Source organism: Myotis daubentonii, chromosome 2 (assembly GCF_963259705.1).
Source record: "Myotis daubentonii chromosome 2, mMyoDau2.1, whole genome shotgun sequence".
Lineage (NCBI taxonomy): Eukaryota > Metazoa > Chordata > Mammalia > Chiroptera > Vespertilionidae > Myotis > Myotis daubentonii.
In genome coordinates, this window is record NC_081841.1 from 113,948,901 (window position 1) to 113,969,372 (window position 20,472).

The 20,472-nt window shown below is 44.5% G+C and overlaps 2 protein-coding genes across 10 annotated transcripts in view; one reads left to right on the plus strand and one right to left on the minus strand.

Annotated features, from left to right (window-relative positions):
- Window positions 1–5,591, minus strand: part of NHLRC3 (NHL repeat containing 3) — a 41,091-nt gene extending 35,500 nt beyond the window's left edge. For 2 of the 4 annotated variants that reach the window (XM_059684336.1, XM_059684333.1), the window contains exons 1-3: window positions 5,262–5,591; window positions 2,779–2,931; window positions 2,332–2,479 (exon numbers count right to left, since the gene is read on the minus strand). In XM_059684336.1, the coding sequence (XP_059540319.1) occupies window positions 2,332–2,479; window positions 2,779–2,931; window positions 5,262–5,345 (385 nt within the window). In that variant the 5' untranslated portion in view covers window positions 5,346–5,591. The remainder of the gene's footprint in view (window positions 1–2,331; window positions 2,480–2,778; window positions 2,932–5,261) is intronic. The other 2 variants (XM_059684334.1, XM_059684335.1) reach the window with 2 other exon arrangements.
- A 136-nt stretch (window positions 5,592–5,727) lies between these two features.
- Window positions 5,728–20,472, plus strand: part of PROSER1 (proline and serine rich 1) — a 77,345-nt gene continuing 62,600 nt past the window's right edge. The window contains exons 1-5 of one of the 6 annotated variants that reach the window (XM_059684323.1): window positions 5,756–6,530; window positions 6,645–6,752; window positions 9,871–9,936; window positions 13,797–13,865; window positions 19,811–19,905. In XM_059684323.1, coding sequence (XP_059540306.1) covers window positions 6,708–6,752; window positions 9,871–9,936; window positions 13,797–13,865; window positions 19,811–19,905 — 275 coding nt within the window. In that variant the 5' untranslated portion in view covers window positions 5,756–6,530; window positions 6,645–6,707. Of the gene's footprint in view, window positions 6,753–9,870; window positions 9,937–13,796; window positions 13,870–19,810; window positions 19,906–20,472 lie in introns of those variants that run through there. The other 5 variants (XM_059684324.1, XM_059684325.1, XM_059684322.1 and 2 more) reach the window with 5 other exon arrangements.

Sequence of the window (20,472 nt, forward strand, 5' to 3'; positions counted from 1 at the left end):
CGTTTCTTATATACCATTATATTGACTGGGCTGCAAATATATTTCATTGTGGGCTCATGCAGCCCGCGGGCCGCAAGTCTGACATGCTTGGACTACATCAAAATAAAAAGTTCTTGCAGAGCAACAGAAACCATCAAGAAAATAAAAAAGACAACCTTAAATGGAAGATATTCGCCAATGATAAAGCCAATATGGGGTTAATGTCCAAATTTTATAAAGAACTCATACTACTCCACACCAAGGAAACAATCCAATTAAAAAATGGGTAGAGGAACTGAACAGACACATCTCCAAAGAGGACAAACAGATGGCAATACACATATGAAAAGATGGTCAAAGTCACTAATCATCAAAGAAATGTAAATTTAAACCACACGTTGTTGCCCAACACCCATTAGAATGGCTATCATAAATAAGTTAACATACAATAACCTAACATAAATAACCTAACATAGTGAGGTTGTGGAGAAAAGGGATCCCTCATGCACTGTTGGTGGGAATGCAGATTGATTCAGCCACTATAGAAAACAATATGGAGGTTTCTGAAGAAATTAAAGATTAAACTAGTTTATGACCCAGTGATTCTACTTGTGGTTATTTATCCAAAGAAACCCAAAACACTAATTCAAAAAAAATATATGCATCCCTATGTTCATTGCAGTGTTACTTTCAATATGGAAGATATGAAAACCACCCACATGCTCATCAATAGTCTAGTGCAGTGATGGCGAACCTTTTGAGCTCGGCATGTCAGCATTTTGAAAAACCCTAACTTAACTCTGGTGCTGTGTCACATATAGAAATTTTTTGATATTTGCCACCATAGTAAAACAAAGATTTATATTTTTGATATTTATTTTATATATTTAAATGCCATTTAACAAAGAAAAATCAACCAAAAAAATGAGTTCACGTGTCACCTCTGACACGCGTGTCATAGGTTCGCCATCACTGGTCTAGCAGATAAAAAAGCTGTGGTGCATGACTGGCTGGTGTTGCTAAGCGGTTGAGAGCTGATGTATGAACCAGGAGGTCACTGTTTGATTGCAGGTCAGGGCACAAGCCCGGGGTTGCAGGCTTGATCCCCAGTGTAGGGCAGCTGATCGATGATTCTCATCATTGATGTTTCTGTCTCTCTCTCACCCTCTCCCTTCCTCTCTGAAATCAATAAAATATATGAAAAAATTAAGAAAAGAAAAGCCGTGGTGCATATATATATATGCACACACACACACACTGAAATATTACTGGGCCATAAAAAAGAATGAAATCCTACCATTTGCAATAGCATGAATGGATATATTATAGAGGGTATTATGCACAGTCAAATAAGTCAATGAGAGAAAGACAGATACCATATGATTTCACTTATATATGGAATCTAAAGAACAAAATAAAGGAAGAAACAAAACTGAAACAGACTCATAGACACAGAGCTTGAACTGGTGTTTTCTAGAGGGGAGGGGGATTGGGGGACTGGGTTAAAGAAGTGAAGGAGTTGGGGGGGCAATGGGGGGATAACCACACATTTGTAATACCTTAATCAATAAAATAAATAAATAAATAAATAAATAAATAAATAAAAATAAGTAAATAAATTTTAAAAAAGTGAAAGAATTAAGAAGTACAAATTGTTAGTTACAGAATAGTCATGGGATGTAAAGTACAGCACAGGGAATATAGTCAATAATATTGCGATGACTATGTATGGTGCCAGGTGGGTACTGTAAATATCAGGATGAACAATTTTTAATGTATATGATTGTCTAATCACTATGCTTACACCTGATATCAATACAAAATAATACTAAAAGTAAACTTCAATTGAAAAAATATAAGATACATTTTAAAAAGGCTCCTATAAAGTTAAAGGAAAGATGATAATAATGATAGCCTCCTTGTTAAATGTCTTAATTCTACAGAAGTGCAATATATTTCTATAATACGTGATTTCATAATTACATTTGGCAACTCTGATTTTAAAACATGCAAACAAGAACATGGGCAAAGTGCCCTAGCCGGTTTAGTTCAGTGCATAGAGGGATGGCCTGTAGACCGAAGAGTCCAGGGTTTGATCCCAATCAAGGACATGTACCTTTGTTGCAGGCTCCTCTCTGGCCTGGGCCCTGGTCGGCTCATGCAGGAGGCAACCAATGAATGTGTTTCTCTCACAATGGTATTTCTCTCTGTCTTTACCTCTCTTTTCCACTCTCAATAAAAAATCAATGGAAAAATATCCTCGAGTGGGGATTAAAAAGAAAAGAAAGAAAAAGAACATGGGCAAAGATATAATTTTTAACAAGCTAATTTAATAGATGCTAGTACACATACCATTTCCTACATCCGTGATCCAAATGGATTGTTCATACAGTGTACTGGCGGCAAACATACCATGAGGTGTGTCAACTGTGTAATTCCAAGCTCGTAGGAAATATCCATCCTCTGTGAACACTAGTACCTTTTGGATGTTATCCCCTCTCTGAAGGTATACAAAAATAATTGCTTAGATAAGGTCAGTTTTAAGGAAGTAATCTTTATTTTGGGAGAGAGAAACAAAAAGTAAAGTTAATCAAAGAATGTTGTTAACGTTTACAAACCCAGCTTCAACACCTAACACAATATCTATCAAATTCAAAGCCATATATTCACTTGAAAACAATTAAAAAAAACAAATTCCATAACTGGCATGATGTAAACATATATAACTTAGTACAATAAAACAGGCTGTTGCTCCTTTTGTATTCATGTGCTGTTTTTTAAAATCCCCATTTTACTTACTTGGGCTATGTAAAGTAGTCCGTTCAGGGAGTCAACTGCAACACAAAATGTTGCTCCAGTAAAGTACTCTGAATGCTTAGGCCAACCCACATCCAGCTTGTAAAGAATTTCCTCACTTCTCCAGGAAATTTGAAAAATAAACTCTCTTAAAACCTTAAGTAAAGTCAGAAGATTAAGATTCAGTTTACAGTCTAGGTTGAAAAAGCAAAAAAAAGCTTACTTTCTAAGCATACCTTGACACCTCTATCCACAGACGTCAGAAATGTTTGGGAAGGAATGGTCTTACACTTTTAAAGAAAAAGTCGACCAAAATACAAATCTGTAAAGTCTTTGAGGCTGTAGTGGTAGGTGAGAAAGAAGAGAATACACCATATACAGATGCTCCTCGATTTACATCCCGATAAGTCCATCATAATTTAAAAAATGTATTACTATAGGTAACCTATCGCTCATAACCTAGCCTACTTTAAATGTGCTCAGAACACACATTATCCTATAGTTGGGCAATTATCTTGAGTTTCATCTCACGAAGCCTGTCTCTTCTCACCAGAAGACACAGGTATCTACACTAATAAAAGAGAAACATGGTAATTGGCGTACAACGGCTACCCTTTTCATTGGCTAATCAGCGAGATACGCAAATTAACTGTCAGCCAAGATGGCGGCCGGCAGCCAGGCAGCTTGAAACTAACATGAGGCTTGCTTGCTTCAGTGACGGAGGAAACCAACGTTCCCCGCCTGCGCTGAAGGCCTCTGAGCCTGCAGTTTAAGAAACTCTGTAACAAATACCACCAGACTTCAGCCAGCAGGATTGCAACATTGTAAGCAAAGGCCAGAAACCTACTTTCAGCCGCGGAGGCCTAAGAGCTGGAGCCAAGCCTCAAGCTAAAGCTGGCCCAGAATAAAAAAAAAAAAAAGGAAAAAAGGAGCAGTTGGGAGCTTCAGTCACCCCCAGCCTGAAAACAGCCCTCAGCCCCTCACCCAGAATGGCCAGGCACCCCAGTGGGGACCCCCACCCTGAAGGATGTGTGACCAGCTGCAAACAGCCATCATCCCCTCACCCAGGCTGGCCAGGTACCCCAGTGGTGACCCCCACCCTGATCCAAGACACCCTTCAGGGCAAACCAGCCGGACCCTACCCATGCACCAGGCCTCTACCCTATATAGTAAAAGGGTAATATGCCTCCCAGCACCGGGATCAGCGGAGCCATGAGGCCTCCCGGCACCGGGATCAGCGTGACAGGGGGCAGCGCCCAAACCCCCTGATCGCCCTGCGGCTCTGTGAGTGACAGGGTGCGGCGCCCCAACCCCCACCCCCCCCCACGGGCCCTGCTCTGTGTGTGACGGGGTAGAGCCATAACCTCCCCATCGGCCCTGCCCTGAGTGTGAGAGTGGCGGTGCCCCAACCCCCTGATTGGCCCTGCTCTGTGGGTGATAGAGAGCGGCGCCCCAACCCACTGATCCGCCCTGCTCTGTGTGTGACAGGAGATGGTGCCCCAACTCCCCTATTAGCCCTACTCTGTGAGTGACAGGGGGAGCTCCTCACCCCCTGATGGGCCCTGCTCTGTGGGTGACAGAGGGGAGCTCCCCAACCCCCTGATGGGCCCTGCTCTGTGCATGACAGGGTACGGAGCCCCAACCCCCCTGATGGGCCCTGCTGTGTGCGTTACAGGGGGCAGCGCCCCAACCCCCTGATTGGCCCTGCTCTGTGCGTGACAGGGGATGGCACCGCAATCTCCCCATCGACCCTGCCTTGAGTGTAACAGGGGGCGGTGCCCCAACCCCCCAATCGGCCCTACCCTGAGCCTGACTGAGGGTGGCATCGCAACCTCCCAACCCGCCCTGCTCTGTGCATGAGGGGGCGGCGCCCCAACTCCCCAATCAGCCCTACTCTGAGCCCGACCAGGGGCTGCACCTAGGGACTGGGCCTGCTCTCTGCCACCAGGGAGCAGGCCTAAGCCAGCAGGTCGTTATCTCCTGAGGGGTCCCAGACTGCGAGAGGGCACAGGCTGGGCTGAGGGACCCCCCCTCCCCCCCAGTGCACAAATATTTGTGCACCGGGCCTCTAGTGTGTTTATAAACATGATGGGATCCGAAAATACAGTATCTCCCCACCCCCTCAAAAAAGCTGACAACACAGTGTATAGCATCAACTGTTTGTCTTCCTGATCGTGTGGCTGAGACCTGTCTAGCATCAGGAGAGAGTGCAGGCTTGCAGAGTGCTAGCCCGTGGAAGTACTGTCTACTGAATGGTATCGCCTTTGCACTACCCCACAGTAGGAAAATCATAAGTTAGCAACCCTCTGTACAAACATTTTAAAACTAAGAGACAAGACAACACCTCGGGGTTCCGCTCAACCACCCTCACCCACACCCCGTTTGAGACAAGCTAGTGCACCACCTCCATTGCAGAGGGAAGCATCGCCTCCCAAAAGTGCTATCCACACCACAAGCATCAATTTCTTCTTCACTATTCAACTCACCGAAGAGCCAGAAAAGCGCGAATATAAATTCAGAAATGCAAGGAAAAAGACCGTGCAGCCCGCGCACAGCCAGAATCTCGCCATGACGAAACAGGAAGCGCGACGAGGAGCTTCTGCCGGCGTTAGGAGGCTGAGACAGCCTCAGGTCCACTCGGTTCTTTGCAGCACACAGACTGGCCGGCCTCCGGACTCAGGCTCCTATCGCCAACCTCCCTTCCTCGACGCTTGGGGTTTGAGAACCGGAAAGGAGCACAGAGCGGGCTAAAGACTGTTAGCACTCGAGCTGGGATTCTGGAGCTTTCCTGCATCCCCGCCTCCATGTCACGTGCCCTGGGGCTGACCCAGTGACCAATCCAACCCCGCCCCTCTGGGAAAGCGGTCCTACGCTGAAGACATCTTCTGTCTGCCAAGATAAGGGCGCCCATATCTCTGCCATAACGACTGACGATCCTGTTTTTGAAATTAAGATTGACCAATCAGAAGCTAGCACACACAAACCCAAGATATAGGGTGTGGCCCTCAAAAAATGGCTTCCAGGTTGTGCGCAGGGTGTCATCTGCATCTGATTCTGAGGAATTCAGGCACACGTCACGGATACCTATGTTCCCACACAAGGACCCCTACGTTGGCTTTCAGGAAAGAGTGGCCTAAACTAGCGACACAGCACTGAGTTTGCTCGCGTGCGGCGGTTTCGTTGCAGGCCCAGTAGAGCCGGTGGGAGCCGTAAGGGTAATCGGGAAGGGCTCCTGGCCGCGTGGTTACTGCGGGGTTCCGGAGTCCCCCTGCCCGAAACCGTGCCTCTCTTAGCTCGGCTCCCGGGGATCTCCGGCCGCCGGCCCGCTCCCTGAAGCTGAGGCAGTTGGTAACAAAGAGCCTGCCAGCCTTCCGCTACCCGGGCTGCGCGAACCCAAGTGTCCTTCGGAGCTGCTGGAATGAGCGCGAGCTGGGCCGCGAGTCCAGGTTCGCGGTGGTGAGGGCCGTGGGCTGGAGTGTTTGTGCGGGCGGAGAGGCCGGTACCTCTCCTCGCCGCTGACTCGGGGCTCGGGGGACTGCTCTCCCTGCGGCTTCACCCGGGAGCGCGGCTTCGAGGCCCTCCCCCTGCGGCACCGGCCCTTCGGCTGCCCGGAACCACGCTCAGCTCTGGCTGCAGAACCCGGGTTTCCCAACGGGGCTCAGAAAGGACCCGGCTCTTCTCCAAAGTGTCCTGAAGCTTTGTGTGAAAAGCTGGGGGAAGCCTGATGCTTTTTAAAAAATAAATAAAAAGTCTTTGTAAGTCTCCATTTTTAGAATTTTTTTCAGAGTTTTAAGTAGTCTACCTCTTCTCATCCTTTCTCCTGCTCTTGACGTCTTTTTCCTCCTCAACTATAAATATTTTTACCTCAGAGCTGACGAACGTTTTGTAATTGAAAGCATAACTGTTAAAACCACGTCGAGAGAGTAGTCAAGATGGACAAAAAGTCCTTTGAAATGGTGCTGGATGAAATTAGAAAGGTAATTACATTTTATTCTTTAAATCATTTTATAAGCTACGAATTCTCATGGTTTATTCTCGTTGAGCTACTGTGCAGATTGTATAAAATACGGGTTTTAGGATTGCAAAATTGGTTGGAATTTTAATCAATATATAGTGTAGGACCTTATGTCTTGATACATTTCACGGCTCTGTACTTTTGGATTTACTGTGACTTACTATTTCTGAACCGATTTCCTCATCTTTCAGTAACATAAGACATTGAAAGCTAGAGCAAATGTGTAGAACATTCCTTTAGTAGTGCTTGTTATTACCATGACTGATTTTTAAAATCTGAGAATTGGCACACGGCCTGACAAAATTTGTGCCTTAATGAAAAGTGTGCTATTAAGTTTAAAGTCATACCCTTAGGAATGGGCTTCAATAACTTGAATTCCAAAACTTTTTTCTCTTGCTTTCCAAGTTTTTGCTCCTTTTTGAGACCATTGTATATAGCCTACTTCCCAGAATGAATCAGACAGCAAAAAAAATTTGAAATTTAGCCTTGAGCATAACTACTTCAAACCCAGAAATAACAGTTTGCCTAAGTAGAATTAGAGGTACTTCCTGTAACAGTCTCATTCCAATAGAGGGTCCATTGCTTACAACTCCCAGGCAGTTATCTCCATATTTCCATACCTTTAAGACCCTTGGTTGACTTGGAAAGATTTGTTACTGTGTGCTCTGGTGCTTGTTATTTGTTTCAGCTTATGAAATTATTAATTAAATTGCCTGTGGATATGCTGTTTTTCTTTATTGTCTATAAAGCAAAATGTTGTTTTTCGTCATTCTTTATAACTCATTTTTCTTTTTCCAATTTGCATGTGAGGTGAAATTTACATATTCGGCAATATTGAATCTTCTTTTTTGAATGAAATTTCTGATTTCACAAACCCAGTTTGTCCAAATAAGATTTGCAATAAAGTATCAGCTTGCTAACTCTAGATTTAGAATTTGCCTCAATTTGTTCATGAGCTGGTATTTAACTACTGTTTATGAGAAAATAATTTATGCATTGAGGTAGACCAGTAGATTTCTACTGTTGGAAGCTATAGGGTGCTTTGCATATTTTCTCCCTCCTAAGTTGTGAAAAGATCATACAGTAAATACTAATGAGGGGAATAACAAGTTTTTCAAAGATGGAATTCATGTTCACACAAGATAGCAACTTAAGTCATTGTTTCTGGTTTGCAATCAAGATGTCTTCGCTGTCTATGCCAAATAATTTGATGCGACAATATTGTCTTAGTCTCTTAAAATGGGATAAAAATATAGGCATATCTAAATATGAGAATTACTATTGGTTTTTTTAAGTTACTCTCAGACTTTGTAAATGTAAGTCAGTTTAAACCAGGTAATCTCTTCCTGAGTGTCACCTTAGGTTTATAGGTAATAATGACTGTCACTACAGTCAGTAAGAGAGAAAGGCATGTACAAAGACATTAGGAAAGAAAGATAGTAGGGGGAAAGGCAATGTTAAATTTGCTCTTCAAACAGAAAGTAAGAATCGTACTGTGAGTACCTACTATGTAAGCCTGTTTTAAGCACTTTCTCCATGCACTGTATGCACTATTTGACTTGAACCTGCTAACAATCCATGAGGTGTAAGTAAGAACTATACTCTTTATTTTACAGATGGCAAACCTAGTCTTTGTGAGGTTAGCTAGTTAGCTCAGTTATCCAGATGGGAAGGGGGAAGGGTGGAAGGGTGTTGTGGTCCAGTATTCAAACTGAGGCAGTCTAACTCCACAGTGCTATGCTGTTGTGCCTGGTGATACAGCCATGCCTCTGGGGTACTGATGAAAAAATTGAGACATGTTTTGGCATCAACACAATCTAGGGTTTTGTCCAGAAACTTGCTTTTGACTGTGTTCAGTAATGATAATGGTAATCAAACTCCCAAGCGTACATTATCCAGAATGCCATTTCTCTCCCTCCCCATTTCAATAAAAATTAGACCTTGGATGTTTTTCTTACTTGATTGGCCACAGTATTTTCTACTAGCAAAAAGATACGTGGAAAGTACAAATACTATTGTTTTATAGTAAAAGCAAAGGGATTAGTTAACTTTTAATGACTAATAGTTACCGAATTATGGTAATCTAGTGTTTTCATCTATAAACTCTGAAAATAGTCGCAAAGAGAGCTTATCTGATTTCAATCAGCTGTAATGCTGGTCGAGGCCACTGGACTTCCCTCTGAATTTCCCATTGGTAGATGCCACATGAAGATAGGAACCATCTCTTACTGAATACCCATTATATGTCAGATCTATTATTGACTATTTTTTTAAAAAAAATATATTTTATTGATTTTTTACAGAGAGGAAGGGAGAGGGATAGAGAGTTAGAAACATCGATGAGAGAGAAACATCGACCAGCTGCCTCCTGCACACCTCCTACTGGGGATGTGCCCGCAACCAAGGTACATGCCCTTGACCGGAATTGAACCTGGGACCTTTCAGTCCGCAGGCCGACGCTCTATCCACTGAGCCAAACCGGTTTGGTTATTATTGACTATTTAAATCATAACTCTGAAGTGAGTAATGAATGCTGTTCCATTTTATGGGTAAGGAGGCGCTCAGGATAATTAAAATTCCTCTCAAAAGCCACACTGCCAGTTTTTGGCAGGTGCATAGATTGAATTCAGAATCTTCTAGGTACTTGGGTTCTCATATCCCCACAGAAAGATTGAGAGCCTTGACATAATAGGTGCTGAATAAATAATTAACGCATGGGTAATATCTGATACACTTAATCTTAAAAATGACAACTTGGTTGAATTTGGGATGTTTAGAAAATCTAATTACATTTACTAGTACATAAATTCTATGTATAATTTCTATTAATGTCAAATCCTATCTGTTATAATTCCTTTTTTTGTAGGAGTGAGTAGGGAGGCCCAGAAAGTTTTCCTACTGTCTCAGTGTACCCCTTGAAGCATGGAACCTGGAAAGATAGAATGTCATGTCACCACAGTGACTTTAGCTGACTGCATGCTGGACTGAAGATTTCCACTGTTTGAGTAGCTTAGATATTTGTGCTGTATACATATTACTCTTCTGCTTACATATAATAATGCTGTTTTTCTTTTTCTTAGGCTGTTTTGACAGAATACAAATTAAAAGCAATTGAATATGTGCATGGATATTTCTCTAGTGAACAGGTATTCCTCTATTTGTTTAATCAAATATCTTTTTCTTTCTTTCTTTTTCTTTCACATGATGTTCTGGTTAATGTCTATTTACCTGCTGGTCAAGTCAGAATTGCTTTTATGTTTTTGCTATATTTATTAAGGAACTTCAGAAGCTTTCAGTTTTAGTAGAAAACTTTACAGAATTTATAGCTTGGGTATTTTATAAACATACCCCCTTTCACCACAATATGCTAACATGATTTTAAAATGCAGTGTTTAAAAAGAAAATCAGTTCAAAGTGTTTGTCATTCTGGGCACAATATCATAAATAAATTTATAAACTTCTAGTCATAAATATACTCAAGTTTGGGTTGCAGTTTTAAGTTAATTGCAAAATTCACTGCATATTATAAAAGAAAACTTGAATAAGTGGTGAAATATTTTTTTATATGAACCCACTAAGTAAAAATTTTAGCAATAAGAAAAAAAAATTCACTGTCTAATAAGTAATTTCTATAACTGCCAGAAGACCAATGATAGTTTAGTAAAAATGTTTTACCTAACTTTAGGGAGAGTTTGCTAATTTTAAAAATATGCATGCATGTATATACACACACGTACATTGAAAGTCCAGATTCCTGAAGAACATTTAGAAAATACTTGATAGAAAACTAGGGCAAAAATAGAAATGTACATCTGGAGAACGATTGTCGGAAAGGATTAGAGCATAAATAAGGTAGACAATGTATGTAGTATCTATAGATTGAGTTAGTAAATGTTCCAACTTTTCATCTGTTTCTCAACATGTTCAAAGCGTGAAGCTTGAAGCTTAAGCCTGTAGAAGTCTTGCCTCCTAAATTCTAAAAAGCTACGTTAAGACTTGCATGTGTTGCTGCCTATTTTATTAAGCCACTTTCTAAGGCTACTTTGTATAGTAAAGATTTTTCTTCCTATATCAGACATGATACGTATGGTTTTATGACTGGTAAAGTGCCAGGTAGTACTTACTGTAAATAAAAACATTACTATAAAGTAAAGACATATACTCTTAACAAATTATTTTCAATTTTTGTATCTCTTTATAAGGAGTAAAAAGTATTTTTATCCTTCTGCTCATACCACATTGAGACATAATATATTTTCAGGAACTCATCTATATATATAAAGAGCCAGGATCATAACACTGGAAGTCAGTGCTGGGTTGCCATGGCGACCCAGTACTGACTGCCGAGGGGGCTGCAGATTAGGCCTGGAGAGAGGCCTGCAGAGAGAGAGGCAGGGTCTGATCTGCAGCCTCAGTGGCAGCTGTTGACCAGCCATTGCCACTCTCTTTCTCTCCCAGCTTCACCAGCAGCCGCACCTCTGTTTCTCTCGGGGCCTCCCTGGGGCTGCTGATCAACCCTGCCTCTTTGATCAGGCCCAGAGATAGGTCCGGAGATGCTGACTGGCATAGAAACCGACCAATCAGAAACTAATCTGGGTGAACTGTGAAGGCAGAACATAAGGTGGGGGCTGAGGAGGGTTTTTAAGAGCAACAGCTGTTTGATGTAAGGTGTAAGAAAGCGGTTCAATTTTTTAATGACCGCTTTGGCAGTGTAGTGCATATGGTTGGCTGTCAGTCCAGATATAGGGATTATGTGTTTTTGTCTGCCAAGAGCATCTCCTCCTGCTGAAAAAGGCTTCCCCCCGCCCCCATTTAAGCAATCCTATCCTATATAATCTATCTATACTAATAATTTATACTAATAAAAGGGTAATATGCTAATTAGACCGGGTCAACCGGCCACCTTCCAGACGTCCAACTTCCTTCCAGACAAAGCCATGGTGGTGGGGGCTGAGGCAGAAGCAGTTAGGGGCGATTAGGTCGGCAGGGGAGGGCAGTTGGGGGCGATCAGGAAGGCAGGTAGAGAGGTTAGGAGCGATCAGGCGGGCAGGCAGAGGGGTTAGGTGCAATCACGCAGGCAGGCAGGTGAGCAGTTAGAAGCCAGCAGTCCCACATTGCAAGAGGGATGTCCGACCACCGGTTTAGGCCCGATTCCTGTGAGATTGGACCTAAACCGGTGGTCGGACATCCCCCAAGGGGTCCCCGATTGGAGAGGGTGCAGGATGGGCTGAGGGCACCGGGCGTGAATTTCGTGCACCAGGCTACTAGTAGTAATATAATTCATTAACCCAGATTTTATTACCCTCTCTTCCTGAGTCCTTCCCCCCCCCCCCGAGTGTCTTGGGGCATTTAACCAGGGTTGTAGTGACCATATAGAGACTGTAATATTCTGATCTTGATGCTCTGCTCACCCCTTACTAGCTATCTCACAATATCACCCTCATTTGTTTGAAATTCACTAGTGATGGTGGATGAGAGAGCCTCCTTCAAAATGATCTACCATTTAGAAGCTGTTGGAGTAATTCCTGGTGATTCTTACATTTTTTAGGGAATACATCTGTGATATGAATATGAATATTATGCCCTCCAGATTCAAGTAATAGAGTCAAAGTTAGTGGACCTACACTAAACCACACCACTGAATACCCTTTTGTGATTGACTAAGACTGATCTGCATTAAATTTTTAAGTATTTTCCATTCATAATATATCATAATATATCATTATTGTCCCAGTGCACAGATTCGTGCACATTGAAAGGAAATTAATTTGAAGAAATATTTTAATATTGCTATTCGCATCTTGCTAATGAAAAGAAAATAGGATTCTACCGAGTCTCCTATGTATCTACTCCAGGACTTCTGTGAGGATCAAATGAGATGAGGCACAAGAAAATGCTTCACAAACCTTTGGTTAAACTGTAAAATGTTTGCACCTGGCTATAAAGCAAGTCGGGTTCCTGGGCTGAGGAAACTCCAAGAATGCTAGTCGCTAGGGAGAGGAACCTGGGCGTTGCTATGTGACATCATTACCTGGCGCCCACAGCTGTCATTGCTGGGCTGGGCTGTGGGCCCATTTTGTGCCATGGGGTCTTGGCAGTGTTGGCTGCGATTTGGTGGGGTGTCGCTTCAGGGTGGTGGCGGGGCCTGTGTCCCACTTAGGGGAAGCCGAATGAGTGTTGGTTTGTCGGCGCCACTTCTGTGGTGCTGTTTATTTTTAAATGGCCAGTGCGTGTCATGGCGGTTCCTGCATTGAGCATCTGCCCCCTGGTGGTCAGTGCACGTTATAGCTACTGGTCAAATGGATGGACACTTAGCCTTTTATATGTATAGATATCCAAAAGCTGACATTTTGTCTCTATCTAGTACTTTTCCAACCTTCCTTTTCTTTATATACTTTAGTTTTTCTATCTATAATAATAAAAGTGTAATATGCTAATTAGACTGGGAATCCTTCTGGACCAAACTGCTGTGGGCTGGGGCAGAGGCAGAGGTAGAGGCCAATGCCCCAGCCACTACAGCAGAGGCAGAGGCCCCCGGGCCGCCATGGCGGGCAGGGGCCAAGGCAGAGGCAGAGGCCTCCCGCTGCCTAGGGAGCCGGGGGCCAAGCCCCATGCACAAATTTCTTGCATTGGGCCTCTAGTATCTTATATATTGTTCTTTATTTCTAAACCAGTGCTTTTCAAGACTTTCTGTGATGATGGGAAAGTTCTCTGTCTTTACTATCCATTATGGTAGCTACCAGCTTCATATGGTTATTGAGAACTTTAAAATATGTCTTATACCAGTGAGGAACTGAATTTTTTATTTGATTTTATTTCAGTTAATGTGAAGTAGCTGCATGTGGTTATTCTATTAACACAGTCTAAACTCTGGTGCCATGCTTACTCCTCATCATCTGAGCCCATGCAGAACATTTTGAATAGTAATTGAAAATACTGAAATAAACCTTGCAGAAAATTTTGCAAACACATTGTCATTAGAGCTAAATTACTTATTTACTTTCAGGTGGTTGAATTACTGAGATATTTCTCCTGGGCTGAGCCTCAGTTGAAAGCAATGAAAGCATTACAACATGTAAGTAAGTTATTTTTCCTTAGAATATAGAATATAAGTATTTTGGATTCTCCCCTAATTTTCTATAATTCATCTCAAGTTGTAATTTGTATTTTTAAAAAGTAATCCTACATTGTATTTTACTTTTATTATTCAAAATAACTTAAAAAATTAAAACTTCTCAGTATAAATTTAAATCATGTATACTGTACTATTAAATTATACACCATTATTCTAAGATCAAATACCATAGAGTCTTAATTGGCTGATTGGAGGAGAAAATGTTTATCAGTAAGTAAAACATAGGATTTGAATTTCTAAGTATTTTATGCACTTTCTTCTACTTTTAGATATCTTCACCCTTTGTAGTCAAATGGTTTTAAACTTACATTCTTTGGAACAATACTGTCCAAATGAACTTTTAGCCATGGTAGAAATGTTTTATAACTGCACTATCTATATCCTATCTAATAATAGAGAAACATGGTAATTAGCCATACCTCCGCTACCCTTCCCATTGGCTAATCAGGGCGATATGCAAATTACCTGCCAGCCAAGATGGCGGCTGGCAGCCAGGCAGCATGAAGCGAACAGGAGGCTTGCTTGCTTCAGTGACGGAGGAAGCCAGGTTCCCCGCCTGCCTTGCCGGCCTCTGAGCTTGCAGTTTAAGAAACATTGTTACAAATATAGGAGCTAAACAAAACCCCAGAAACCTGCTTTCAGCCATCTGGGCTTAAGCCAGCAGGACCGCAACATTGTTTCAATTACAGAACAAACGCAGATCCCTGCTTTCATCCAGCCGGGATCTCAGAGCTGGAGTGAGCAGGACCGCAACAGTGTTACAATTATAGAACCCAAACAAACCAGATACCTGCTTTCAGCAGCCGAGGCCTCAGAGCTGGAGCCAAGCCTCAGAGCTAAAGCTGGCCCAGAATAAAAAAAAAAGAAAAAAAGGACAGGTTGGGTGCTTCAGTCACCCGCCAGCCTGAAAACGGCCCTCAGCCCCTCACCCAGACTGGCCAGGCACCCCAGTGGGGACCCCCATCCTGATCCAGGACACCCTTCAGGGCAAACCAGCCGGCCCCCACCCGTGCACCAGGCCTCTATCCTATATAGTAAAAGGGTAATATGCCTCCCAACACCGGAATCAGCGGAGTAGCAAGGCCTCCCAGCACCTGGATCAGCGGAGCCGCAAGGCCTCCCGGCACCGGGATCAGCGTGACAGGGGCAGTGACCAAACCCCCTGATCGCCCTGTGGCTCTGTGTGTGACAGGGGGCGGGGCCACAACCTCCCTATTGCCCCTGCTCTGTTCGTGACGGGGAAGGCGCCCCAACCCCCTGATCGGCCCTGCTCTGTGCCTGATAGGGGGGAGCCATAACTTCCCCTGAGGCTCTGTGTGTGACAGGGTGAGGCGCCCGAACCCCCCCCAGCCCCCCCCCCCCCCGCCCCACACGGGCCCTGCTCTGTGTTTGACGGGGGAGAGCCATAACTTCCCCATCGGCCTTGCACTGAGTGTGACAGAGGCGGTGCCCCAACCCTCTGATCGGCCCTGCTCTGTGTGTGACAGGGGGTGGTGCCTCAAACCCCTGATGGGCCCTGCTCTGTGCGTGACAGGGGGGAGCTCCTCAACCCCCTGATCGGCCCTGCTCTGTGCATGACAGGGGGCAGTGCCCCACCCCATGATCGGCCCTGCTCTGTGCATGACAGGGGGTGGTGCCGCAACATCCCTATCGACCCTGCCTTGAGTGTGACAGGGGGCAGTGCCCCAACCCCCGAATCGGCCCTACCCTGAGCGTGACTAGGGGTGGCATCGCAACCTCCCGATCCGCCCTGCTCTGTGCATGCAAGGGGGCTGCGCCCCAACTCCCCAATCGGCCCTGCTCTGAGCCCGACCAGGGGCTGCACCTAGGGATTAGGCCTGCCCTCTGCCACCCGGGAGCAGGCCTAAGCCAGCAGGTTGTTATCTCCCGAGGGGTCCCAGACTGCAAGAGAGTACAGGCCGGGCTGAGGGACCCCCTCTCCCCCCCGAGTGCACAAATTTTTGTGTATCGGGCCTCTAGTCCTATCTAATAAAAGAGAAACGTTGTAATTAGCATATGACTGCTATCCTTCCCATTGGCTAATCAGGGCAATATGCAAATTAACTGCCAGCCAAGATGGCGCCCGGCAGCCAGGCAGCTTAAAGCGAACATGAGGCTTGCTTGCTTCAGTGACGGAGGACTCCAACACTCCCCGCCTGCCACTGCAGGCCTCTAAGCTGCAACTCTAAGCAACTATGTTACAAATATAGAAGCTAAACAAAACCCCAGAAACCTGCTTTAGTCCATCGGGCTTCAGTCAGCAGGATCGCAACATTGTTTGAAATACAGAAGGTAAACAAAGGCCAGAAACCTGCTTTCAGCAGAGGAGGCCTAAGAGCTGGAGCCAAGTCTCAAAGATAAAGCCGACCAGAATTAAAAAAAAAAGAAGAAAAGGAGCGGTTGGGAGCTTCAGTCACCCGCCAGCCTGAAAACAGCCCTCAGCCCCTCACCCAAACTGGCCAGGCACCCCAGTGGGGACCCCTACCCTGAAGGGTGTGTGACCAGCTGCAAACAGCCATCATCCCCTCATCCAGGCTGGCCAGGCACCCCAGTGGGGACCCCCACCCTGATCCAGGACACCCTTCAGGGCAAACCAGCCGGCCCCCACCCGTGCACCAGGCCTCTATCCTATATAGTAAAAGGGTAATATGCCTCCCAGCACTGGGATCAGTGGAGCCGTGAGGCCTCCCGGCACCGGAATCAGTGTTATGGTGCAGCGCCCAAACCCCCTGATTGCCCTGTGGCTCTGTGTGTGACAGGGGGCGGGGCCACAACCTCCCTATCGCCCCTGCTCTGTTCGTGACAGGGGAACGCGCCCCAACCCCCTGATCAGCCCTGCTCTGTGCCTGATAGGGGGAGCTCCTCAACCCCCTGATCGGCCCTGCTCTGTGTGTGACAGGGGGCAGCACCCCAACCCCCTGATCGGCCCTGCTCTGTGTGTGACGAGGTAGAGCCATAACCTCCCCATCGGCCCTGCCCTGAGTGTTACAGTGGCTGCGCCCCAACCCCCTGATCGGCCCTGCTCTGTGGGTGATAGACGGCGGCGCCCCAACCCCCACCCCACGGGCCGTGCTCTGTGTGTGACGGGGTAGAGCCATAACCTCCCCATCGGCCCTGCCCTGAGTGTGAGAGTGGCGGCGCCCCAACCCCCTGATTGGCCCTGCTCTGTGGGTGATAGAGGGCGGCGCCCCAACCCCCTGATCCGCCCTGCTCTGTGTGTGACAGGGGGCGGTGCCCCAACTCCCCTATCGGCCCTACTCTGTGAGTGACAGGGGGGAGCTCCCCAAACCTCTGATGGGCCCTGCTTTGTGCTTGATAGGGTTTGGAGCCCCAACCCCCTTGATGGGCCCTGTTCTGTGCGTGTCAGGGGGCAGCACCCCAACCCCCTGATTGGCACCTGCTCTGTGCATGACAGGGGGCGGCTCCCCAACTCCCCAATTGGCTCCTGTCTGAGCCCGACTAGGGGCTGCACCTAGGGATTGGGCCTGCCCTCTGCCACCCGGGAGCAGGCCTAAGCCAGCAGGTCGTTATCTCCTGTGGGGTCCCAGACTGCGAGAGGTCACAGGCTGGGCTGAGGGACCCCCCCCCCCCCGAGTGCACAAATTTTTGTGCACCGGGCCTCTAGTATATATATAAAAGCCAAGCGACCAGAATGATAGAACGACTGGTCACTATGACACACACTGCAGGGGCCTACCTGCCCAATCAGGGCCACAATCAGCCTCCTCCAACCTCCTGCGGCCCCTCCCCTCCACAAACCTGCCCCCCGATCAGCCCCCACCACTCCAATTGGGGCGTGGGTCCGGCCGGCCAACCTCCTGTTTCCCCTCCCCACTGCTGGCCCAGTCCCAATCAGCTCCCATTGGTACGGGCCAGCAGGACCCCACCCGTGCACGAATTCTTGTACCGGGCCTCTAGTCTAGTATAATAACCACTGGCTACATTTGGCTTGGAGTACTTAAAATCTGGCTAGGCTGTCTGAGGAACTATATATTTTTTTATTTAATTTAAATAGGCGCAGGTACCTATTGTCTACTGTGTGGAGTGCACAGTTCTACAGCCTAGATTAATAGAGGCATCTAAATTTAGACAATATCTATAATAATAAAAGCGTAATATGCTTATTAGGTCAACCTTCCGGACAAAGCTGGGGCTGCGAGGGAAACCCAGGTCCAGGTGCTGGCGGGAAGCCGGTACCGATAGCCAGGGGAAGGAAGGCCTATTCTTGCACGAATTTCGCGCATCGGGCCTCTAGTTTAGCTATATAGGAAGTTTTTTGTAGAGTACCAGGCATGGGTAGCTTTAAGGAAATCTATAGATCCTTAACTTCCTAAACTAATTTGCCTAAGAAAATGCCTGGGTCTGTTAGTGCTTCTTTTTTTTAACAATTGTTTTTTTTTCTACTTTACAAAAAAGTGGTTATCTCACCCAGCTACCCATCTTCTAGGCATGAAGATCTTTCCCCAAGGGCCAAGGAGACAATGCAATCTCCTGAGAGGGAGAGCAAGGCAAGAGCTTCTGTAAGAAATACTGTCGAGGACCTTGCTTATTTTATTAATTTTATTAACAAACTCATCACATAGCTCTGAGGCCTGCTCGCTTATTTACTTACTTTAGAATTAAAAATCAGAGGTGAGAAGGTTAGCACAGGCACAACTTAATGATTTTATTTGAATTAAATTAAGCCCAACCTTTTCTGACAAAGTCTGAAAGACTGACTTTGACGATTAGGTTACATAATACATTTTCATATATGAGTTCCAAGGTTTTTACAAATATATAATCTATAGATACAAAAGCCTAAGCGACCATTATGACTGAACGACTGGAACGACCACATGACCAGTCGCCATGACATGCACTGACCACCAGGGGGCAGACGCTCCATGCAGGAGCTGCTCCCTGGTGGTCAGTGCGCTCCCACAGCCAACCTCCCACGGTCCCTCCCTCCAGTCCACCAGCCTCCCTGATAGGCCTTGATTGCTCGCCAGGCCGAGGGACCCCACCTTTGTATGAATTCGTGTGCTGGGCCTCTACTAAACTTATAAATAAGGAAATCAATCTTTTACAAATATTTACACTTCTGGTAATTTTTTAGATGTCAATTTAAAAACCTGCAAAGGATTATATAATTTTATCAATTCTTTTGGTGGTACATGAATAAAAATATTTAAAAATTACTGATCCAAATTTAGGAATCTGTTGTGTGTTGATTTTAAGTGATCTTACATTGGCTTTGCTTTGGATTTCTTCCACTGTTACCATAAATCTTTAAATTGGCCAAATCTTCTACCTGTTCTTCAAAAATAAGGAACCTTGTTCAAATAAAAGTTATGTAATATTCCATATAAACTTGGGGTGCCACAATGCACATTAACATAAGACTTAAGAGAGTTCTGCAGTAAAGAAACCTGTTAGTACATCTTTTTCTAACTGGTCTGACTGTAGCACTCATTTTTAGTAACTCTGAATAGCACCATGGACCTCATTTTAGGAAGTGCTGATGATGGTTTACCTTGTACTTTAAGAAATGTAGTTTTTCCTAACTTTTTGAGCAATATACCTCCCATATTTGTAAATATCCTTTTTAGCCAACCTTTCTGAGGAAAGTAGTACATGTAAATTATTTTTTCTATAGATGAACACATTGAGAAATATGGATTAAAAAGAGCACATAGGAGAACTTAGATCTTATCTTCATTTGAAGTAATTACATTGAAAGGCGAAGATTAATTCCGATACTAGTTAGGGCTTACTTTTGAGAAAGCAGTTTTCACCTCAGCTTTTTATATTATAAACATTAACGAGTTATTCATTCCCCCAAATGGCATTTTCTGGCTTGAAAATTTCTCATGTTCAAATTAAAATTATTTTTATATTAATAGAAAATGGTGGCTGTTCACCCAGCAGAAGTGGTCAATATACTCAACTGTTTCACCTTCAGTAAAGACAGACTACATGCTCTTGAACTATTAGCTTCGTAAGTATTTCTTTTTTTTTCACTTCATTGGAGAAAATTTGGAGAATTTTTTTAAGTGTCTTTCAGTGTTTGTTAATCTCTCAGAATTATATTAGTAATTGGTACTCTATAAAATCTATGAAAGGATAATGCTGAATTCTTATATCAAAATATCTAGTGTGCTTACTATATATGATTATAATTTACAAAATAACGGGGCTTATCAAGTTTAATTATTTTGGTTTATCTGTATATTAATGACTTGCTTTGCCTCCCTACTGTGAATAACTTGAAAGGCTCATTGATAAAGTCATAGGATTTATAGTTAGATAGATTCTACCACATTCTGATAACTTTTTTTTTGGCTTTATATGTACTTATTCTTTCTGGATCTTATTTTCCTCAATTGTAAAAATAAGGACCTCACCTACTTAATAGGGTGTGTGAACTTTAAATACTATAAGGTATGCAAAAACACCTAGCACAGCATTTAATACATGATTATAATGAATGTAAGCCCAAAGAGAAAAGGACTCTCCCCTTCTGCATAAATGAAAAAGTCTCTAGATGTTTATTTATAGCACCTGC